At 44.9% G+C, this 8,317-nt stretch overlaps 1 protein-coding gene across 5 annotated transcripts; it reads right to left on the bottom strand.

Moving 5' to 3' along the window:
* Positions 1 to 1,363: 1,363 nt before the first annotated feature.
* On the bottom strand, positions 1,364 to 6,252 carry CIAO2B (cytosolic iron-sulfur assembly component 2B). 5 transcript variants are annotated; one of them, XR_008466020.1, is made up of 6 exons: positions 6,060 to 6,252; positions 5,879 to 5,958; positions 5,501 to 5,626; positions 5,007 to 5,052; positions 4,313 to 4,462; positions 1,364 to 2,068 (listed from the first exon to the last, which is right to left on the bottom strand). XR_008466020.1 is itself a non-coding variant. In XM_054199185.1 (6 exons), the coding sequence occupies exons 1-5, from the start codon at positions 6,199 to 6,201 to the stop codon at positions 4,365 to 4,367; spliced, it is 492 nt and encodes a 163-aa protein (XP_054055160.1). In that variant the 5' UTR covers positions 6,202 to 6,252; the 3' UTR covers positions 1,364 to 2,068; positions 4,331 to 4,364. The 5 variants fall into 5 exon arrangements, 3 of the variants coding, with proteins under 3 accessions (XP_054055160.1, XP_054055161.1, XP_054055159.1); XR_008466021.1 differs by having other exon boundaries at positions 1,364 to 1,899; XM_054199185.1 differs by having other exon boundaries at positions 4,331 to 4,462.
* Positions 6,253 to 8,317: the final 2,065 nt, after the last annotated feature.

The following is an 8,317-nucleotide window of genomic DNA, read 5'->3' as shown; positions in this document are numbered from 1 at the left end:
AAGGTGTGCATCTCCCTTTCTCAACTTAAAGCATGAGTTTTACATAAATACTTATCCTCCTGTGTTACTCCTGCTGTTTGTGACTCGCCTGCAACGGGACAGCAAAGGCTCTTTTGCTACCTACTGTGGCACAAGGGCAGTGATGAGATGGGCTGTGTACCAGCCCAGCACAAGGGCAGAGGGGGACCACGCTGTGGCCATGCCTTGGCTACAGGCCCCATGTGGGAATCTCCCCCTCAGTTTATATGGAACTAGGAAACCAGAGGGCTGGGAGATGTCTAGCATAAGGTAGTGGGAGCTCATTTATTTCCCCTGCCATTCGGAGGACAAAGATTCCAGTGCTGTAGAAAGTCCCCTCTTCTCCACATTGCCACAGAGCGAGGCAGCACAGCCAGGTGTCATATGCCCCTGCTTTTTCCTTCTCTTTCACTTCCTGTGTTTTCCCAAAGCTGCTGCTCCCCATTCCTATCTCATATTTGTTCCACAGACTTGCTGGAAATTAGCTTCTGCCCTGTTCTCTCCCTCCAGCCCTGCGCTGGCAGCTGAGCTAATGGCAGGAACAGAGACAGTTCTAACTTCTGTACTCAAGAGGACAGTCTTGGCATCTGAAGCTTGCGTGTGCCACAACAGGAGGCTGAAAAGCAACAAAACTGATGAGACAACTGGCAAGTTATCCAGCGACCCCGATGAGTGCGTGGAATGAAGTTGGGAGAGCAGGGTTTCCAACCATCCAAACACCAGGATGTTTTCATCGCTGGAGACAGGGCTGCTCCTTTGATCCACAAAGGAAAGTCGAGGAATGGAGACAACCTGCCCCAGGGTGCAAAAGCTCTTTGCAGGTAAGACATGAAAGAAGAAATGTATGACTTGATAGAAACAGGTAAGAAGGTTACAGAATGTGATAGCATGTCTTCTGCAACTACTGAAGTGTGTTGAACAAAATGAGGGCTCTCTGCTACTTGTACATTTTGTAAAAACGTTGTGTATTTTTACTGTTTTGTGGAATGAAAAAAATTTTTATGTGCTTTCTAGTAAATGTTGCTGGCAAATAGTTGTGAGAGATACCAGCAGACTGAAACACACAGGTAACAGCCTCAATTTCCCCTGCTTTTATTCTTTTTGCTGATATTTACCTTTCCATACTAACATTTCAAAGATTTTGCTGTAAACTTTTCTTTTGTTTAGGGAAAATAGTCGACTCTGACACTTGTTCAGTCTGTATTTACACCAAACGCTGCATTTCATAAAGGAAGGGAAAGTGCTGTATTTGTCTGCTTGCCAGGCTAAAGGGAAATGTTTTTAACAGCTATAAAAAAAAACATTGTAAAACATGTCGTTTATAAATCAAAGCTCCAGAGGGAGATCTTTATCAAAGCACTTTATTGATGTAAACACATCAATCTTAAGCATGGCCAGAAGACTGAAATACCTTTTTTTAACTAACAGTTCCCAGTGTGTGGTACACATCACTCCACCCAAGGAGCACGAAAAATATTACCATTGAAGTGTGAAGTTCTTCCACAGACAGTTCAGTTGCGCCGTTGGATACAAAGCTGCTGAGCTGTTTCCCTGCCGCTCATGAAATTGGGGGATGCAGGGTCTTCGGAAGTTTCAGATGGTGGGTAGGCAGCAGCAATAGCGTGGGAGCAGCTGGGGAGAGGTCTGTGTGGGCAGGCCCAAGTATGTGCAGCGTGGTGGGACCCAAGACACACCAACTGTGTTGGTCTGCGGGCTCAAAGGCAGGACAGGTTGCTTCAGTGCCCAGCACAGCCAGCTGCCCTAAGGAGCTCCTGTCACGGTGTTTGTGGATTGGGAGTCCTGAATGCCATCCAGCCACCCCTGGAAGCATTGGGAGTCCTGAATGCCATCCAGCCACCCCTTGAAGGCTCTGCCCACAGCCTAGGAATGGGAAACAGATGTCTGCTTCTGGCATTTTTCCTGGACTTCAATGAGGCTGTTTGTATTCAACACAGCTGCTCTAAAGGGTCATAGTTTCTGATGGAATGTGTCCTATTACAAAGCATTCCAGAGGCTAAATTTAGGAGTAGCTTTTTGGAAAAATAAAAGTCTGAAAAGAAATATTTGTAACAAATTAATGTTTTCTTCTCCCACTTTATCTCCATACAGCAAGAGCCAGCTAACAATCATTAAAACCAGGGAATGGAAGATTTTTGCTAGAACTGGCAGTACGTTATCATGCAGCAAGTACCCAAGTTGAGGGAGCCTGCACAGGAGGACATGTTATCTTCAACAAAGTAACTGTGGTTTGTCCTTACTGTCCTATTTATCATCTCATAAATATAACATCCACATCACTTAAAGAAACATGCCAGTAATAGGATTCTCCATCCCTAAGCAGCAGAAGTCAGACCTTTTCTTTGATATCCACAATAGAGTCCCTTTACTGAAAAATCATCCCCCAGCTACATACTATAAATTAAAACAATCTAACCGCATACTGTTGCTTCTCTGAAAAGGTAAGTGGTACAAAGCGCACCCTTAGGGTTACTGGGTACAACGTGCTTCATGAGGCAAGTGCCAACATCCCAAAAAATTATTTAAGAATATTGTTATGTAGTGGTGAAAGCCAAGCAGAAAGATTCAACAAAGCATAATTTACTGATTCCTTCTCTATTTGGAGCACAGGTTGAAGCAATCTGTTGACAGATTAGTCATCTTTCTGTTTTCCCCTGGCACATATTTGCATTCCTTTCTTCCCCAAAATCTGGGATGGCAAAATTAATTTTCTGTTAAAAAACCCCAGAAAACAAAATCAAACCAACCAAGCATGCTACCTATGAGCTGCCTGCATGCATCGCCATGGCTGAAGTTTCATTTGTGGTGCAAACGTTGGCAATGTCAGAACTAATCAGTTCAGTGACTCAGCAAGAGAAGCAGAGAGGAAAGGCAGTATTAACAGCTGTGTCATTCTGCTCCTTTCCCAATATTAATACTACATAAGTATTGTCTTTATTTACAGTTTCATTCTTACATCCAAGCAAGTGCTGATCATTCAAAGGATGCTAAACTAAATAATCAGATTAAAGCCGCTACACAGCCCCGCACAAACTGGGGGCCTCATTTCTGAAACGGGAAGATTTGTGTTGGTTTCTGTCCTGTTTTGCTATGTGACTTTAGATGTCACACTTCGCTCACCACTGCCTCAGGTTCCTCAGCTGCTCAATACAGACCAGACTGGACTACTAGGCTGTGGTTTACATAGTGCTCACAAGCTTCACCATTTTCAAAATAGCATCTGAGATCCTCCAAGACAAAATACTACCAAAATACAAAGCATTGCCATCAAACAGGTGAGCACAATCTACTTTTAAAAAAGTGTATCAGTTACTCTCCAGATAACTGATAATGATGAACGTAACATTGCAAGTGTGCAGGCACCAAAATACCTGATAGAATTTCTTTAACAAGTTGGTTTTTCTCCACGTGGTCCATAATCAGAAACATCTTTTACAAAAATCTAAATTAATTCTATCTTAATGACTTTTTCTATTGTCAACTGCTGACGAAGACAACAGTTTAGTAAATGCCACATTTCCCAGACCAGAAGTGTAGGCTAGGTATTATTATTAAATCTCACTATGTTTAAAGCGGAACCTGTCATTTAGGTGTCAAACTTCACCAGGGAAGTCTTTCAGCAAAACGTAGCTGGACTGTTCATACTGAAAACTATGAATAACTCGCTCCTATATTGTGGCAGGTGCACGAAAAAAACCCCTACTTTAAAGAGACTGTATTTCCTACCACAAGTAATACGTAATTAAAAATAAATCATGTTTTATACAGGTCTAAAGAGTCCTCCATATTTGGCTAATCCAAGTTACTATAATAAAAACCAGGCAGATAATTTAAAAGGGCTTACACTTACTCCTAAAATGTGTTACAACTTTGCACACATGAACTTACACGTTTTTTGATGTCTGCAGCTAAAATTAGATTAGCAGTCCAAAACAGTCATATGAATGTAAAGATTTTAAACTGTCAATTAGCTTAGCATGCTTGTAAAGTCCAGTGTGCAAAATGCACTCCTAAAATACAGTTTATAACTAATTTTGGATACGGAGAAACCTTTTAAAAACAGGTCGAAACAAAACTTTTTTTAAGAAAAATCCTACCTATGCAGTGACTAATAAAATTTAAAAGTCAATTTTCATTATATTTTTGTAGCTGCCTGTAAGCTAATTTCTCACATACTGTTTTTGTAGGAGCAATGAAACAATTCTTTAAGAAAATCCAAGTGATTTTATTTTGTTCATAGATATATGTATAGTGTAACACTAGCATCACCACTTACATACAAAATTAGACTGACATAGCAGAATACCAGCGATTTCCTCATTGGGCAGTTATGATCGAGCAGACAAACACTGATTCACCACTTCCAGTAAGTGAGAGTTTTCCAAAGCAGCTGCTACACGTTCTTTATCAGCAAGCTGTTTATTAACTGTGCAGAAAAAAAACACCACAAAAAAACAGTCAAAACACTGGTACACAATGCCTTTTTTTAAGTATTTTCTGTTGAGACACATAATCACGCTGTTGCCATGGTGCTCAGGTAGACTAATAATTCTGCAGATGCTAAGTACACTGCAGAGTTGTGGTCTAAAGTCAAAGCCAGCACATTATGGCAAGTTAAACCAGCAAGCTGCTCATGATTCAGCGGCAGGCAGCTACGTGTTTGTAGGTGTTAACACCAGTAGAAATTTCCCCCCAGCTTCTCCCCGTTTTCTGAGTCCTCCATAACCCAGGCAAATCAACGAGCCGTTGAGAGCGCAGGTTGCCTGAGGAGATGTTTGAAGTACAGTACAGAACGTATCTCAGTGTCACCATTACACACTCCTGTTCTGTAACATCCCCCAGAAGCTGACACACACAAAGTCCCAGATGCTGAACAGCTGCTCTGCATGTGTGGGCATCTCTCTCCTCTCTAATTTGCAAGATTAAAAAAAAATACAGAAGACCACACAACAGAGCACTAAAAACCTTACCTGCATGCTCAGAGGCATGTGTTCCTGGTGTTATATGAACATCCAGCTTAAAAAGCATCACAAAAGAAAAAGCGGACAAGTCAACACAACATTGGAAGCTCAACTTCAAACTATTTAATAATCGAAATAAGACAATAACAAAAAGGGGTGGGGAAAGGACATTCTTGCCAAGACCAGTTACTGTGTATAGCAGAATAAAATAAGAGTCTAAAAATCACAGAATATTCTGCATTCCCATCTGCTGAAGCCTCCTTCAGAGGGGGTGAGGCACCCATCTCTCCTCCTCCCGTGCCACAGATCACTGCAATGCCCAGAACCGTAATTCTGCATCCTTATTTTAGCCCGCTGCCCTCTGTGGCTCCTGGAGTGTTTCCCCCACCCATTATATGAAAAAAGCTCCGGTTATTTTTCACTGTAAGTTAGTTAGCGCTTCCCACCCCCCCTTTCAAAGACAATTGCACCCTTTTGCCTCCCAGAGTCATGCGATTACTCACCTTGAATCTCTCCGGCAGAGACCTGATCAGTTTTACCTTTATGGAGAGGCCGATCAAGGTGGCCATGCTGCAGTGAGGGATGGTGGGGGTGAACTCCACCGCCACCGTGCTCTCTGCGTCATTCACCTGCCGAAAAGCAAACACCTCCCGTGTACAAAACCCACCGCTTTTACCCCAAACCAGCAGGAGGCACTTTATGTCAAACGCAACCTGAGGCAGCGCTTTGTCACTCATAGATTTCTCCGCGGCCGCTTTTAAGTACTATGTTTACCTGCGGTAGACCGCTCTGATAAAATAAGTCAATGAGAAAGGCAGCGTTGCCCTGCGGCACGGCGGGCACCTCCCTGTCCCGGCCCCGGCAGGGGGGACGGGTCTCACCTTCACTCGCACTTGCTCGACAACGTTCAGCTCCTCCAGGGTGAGGGGGTGCTCGGGGTCATTGATGGAGCGGATCAGGTGTGTTTCAGGGCTAAGGAAAGCGGAACCACATCGTCCGGCCCGGCCCGGCCCCGCGCCGCCCGCCCGCGCCCCAGCCCGGCCCCCGCTCCCGGCAGGATATCGAAGATCTCCCGGTCGTCGATGGAGTCGGGCAGCTCGTCGTCCTCTTCCCGCGCCGTCACCGGCCGCTCCCCCGAGCGGCGGTAGATGAGGGGGTTGGCGTTCTCCAGCGGCGCCCCGCCGCCCGGCCCCGGGCCCACCATGGCGGCCGCTCCCCACCTCCACTGCCGGCCAGCCGGAAGGAACCCGGACGCCCTTCGCCGCCGCACCGGGCGCTGGGGCGGTCGCTCCCCGCTTCCCCGTGGCGGGAGCGCTCTCCTGTGGGGAAGGAGCGGAACTGCGGGCGGAGGCCGTGCCGGGGAGGGCGCCCGTGAGGGCACGGCCATGAGAGAGCGTCGGGCCTGGGCAGCGCTGAGGGGAAAGGCCAGCGGCCTCGCTGGGGGCAGCGTCTGTGAGGGGCCTCTGGAGCTGTCAGGGATGGGCGCATTAAATTGCGTGTTAATTACAAAATGTTCCTGATGAAAAGTATTTCTTTGCTCTTCAATTAATTGGAAAAGTCACGCTATCCAAAAAACCCTGCAAACTTAAAGAAACTGAAGTGATAGAGTGTAACGATGACATATTTTGGCTTCATACGCCCCTTTATAATGGGGTGAAAGCACATACTCCTGTGTAAACACACTGTATATTACCTGTTTTAGCTTCCTTGCCGTATGTTTGATTTCTCTGCAAAAAATGACCTGTGTAGGGTTTGTTTTGTTTCACACCCGTCGCAGTCACGGCTGAGCAGAGGTGGAGGTGCTCCCCAGGTGGAGGGCCGCCGTTTGCCCGGAGGCTGGCAGAAAGAAGGGAGGATTTAGAAGGAGCTGAGACTTGCTGCTTGAAAAGATGTTACAGCTGGAAGAAGAGACATATATCATGGTTCTGTTGCTCAGCCCTGCCTTGCAGAAACGGTGGTTACCTCAGGTGTGCTCCGGACTGCAGGGAATTGGGCCAGATGGGGGTCTGCCCCCAGCAGGGCCAGTTCTGAAGGTTACCGACATGCTTACACATCTGCTGAGATTCTAAATAAGGCAAGCAAACAACCTGTGAGAAAAGTTTCCATTTCTCTGCTTTCATCTTTGTTTTGTGTTATATTCAGTTAATATATAGATTACATTGACATTAAAGTTCACTTCTTAACCTAAACCTTTGTTATCTTAAGTTGATCTTTCAATTAGTGTATGTTGGTTTGGATGATAAATTTTGTTGGTAAGCATCATTCTTCTGGTTGCTTAGGAAATACAAAGCTGACTAAGCTGACTTACCCATAGTGGCGTTATGTTATGTTATGTTATGTTATGTTATGTTATGTTATGTTATGTTGTGCCATGTGTATTTGCACAATTCTATGTGAAATTAATGAGAAATTGGTGCACTTTCCAAAGCTACCGTAACCCAGAGACTCAGGAACTGTATAAGAAATAGCAAGTAGCTCTGAATTCTCTTGCACTGAAAATCTTGTTTTGCCTGTCTATCTCATTTGCCACCCTTTTTGTTAAAGAACTGACTGTTTCTGACAAACCTGTTTCCAAGCAGGATGAACTTACATGATGCATGATCTGTGGTGGACAGTTGGTTTGACTGGACTTGGATGAAGTGAAAGCAGCGCAGAGGAGCCAGAGGCAGCATGCTTTGCAACTGAAGGCTGATGGCACCATTCATCCAGGAGATGTGAAACGTCTAATGTTTCCACATCAGAGGTGGGAAGGCAAAGACCCCTTATGTAGAGGGTGTTTTGCCAGTTGAAGATTGGGAGTTGGTGGAGCAGGCTGGGCTTGTGGCCCCAAATATGAAGAAGGCCTAGAGGCTAATCTGTTTACGGCCAGTCATCCACACTGAGGGATGTCATGCTTTACAAACTACACAATTTTTTAGGACTTTTTCAGCCAGCAAGCAAAAACTGTTGGTTTGTCAGCCTATTTCCACTGTAGGAAGCTATTTTATATAGAACGTGAGCTCATGGCCATTTCCCACTTTTTTGAGGGAAGTGCATACCCTATAAGGTGTTGGGAAGTAGACTTTGCTTTCTGACCTCTGCCGAGGCTGTTCCTCGAGAAGAAGCTATAATCTGTCCCTCAACTTTAATCTCCCTTTTGATTCTGAAACATCCAGGAGGCCTGTTTTTCTTCAAGAAGGGATAAAGAACTATCTTGGAGACTGGAGGCCAGTCCCTACTGGAAAGCGCATATAGTGTCAATTAAGGTACAGATGTGCTGGCTGTCATTAAAACTTCTGCAAGAATTAAATAGTTTTAATTTTTCTCTTTTTTTAATTGTT

The sequence above is a fragment of the Rissa tridactyla genome, chromosome 4, assembly GCF_028500815.1.
Source record: "Rissa tridactyla isolate bRisTri1 chromosome 4, bRisTri1.patW.cur.20221130, whole genome shotgun sequence".
Classification (NCBI taxonomy): Eukaryota; Metazoa; Chordata; class Aves; order Charadriiformes; family Laridae; genus Rissa; species Rissa tridactyla.
This window is presented reverse-complemented; position numbering and strand designations above follow the sequence as displayed.

Bases quoted from the DNA above. Each gene is read 5' to 3' on its own strand.
- CIAO2B (XM_054199185.1), bottom strand. From the start codon at position 6,201: ATGGTGGGCCCGGGGCCGGGCGGCGGGGCGCCGCTGGAGAACGCCAAC. The intron at 5,959-6,059 runs ATATCCTGCCGG...GCCCTGAAACAC, and splicing joins CGACGACCGGGAGATCTTCG to ACCTGATCCGCTCCATCAAT. The intron at 5,627-5,878 runs GTGAGACCCGTC...GCTTTTCGGCAG, and splicing joins TCGAGCAAGTGCGAGTGAAG to GTGAATGACGCAGAGAGCAC.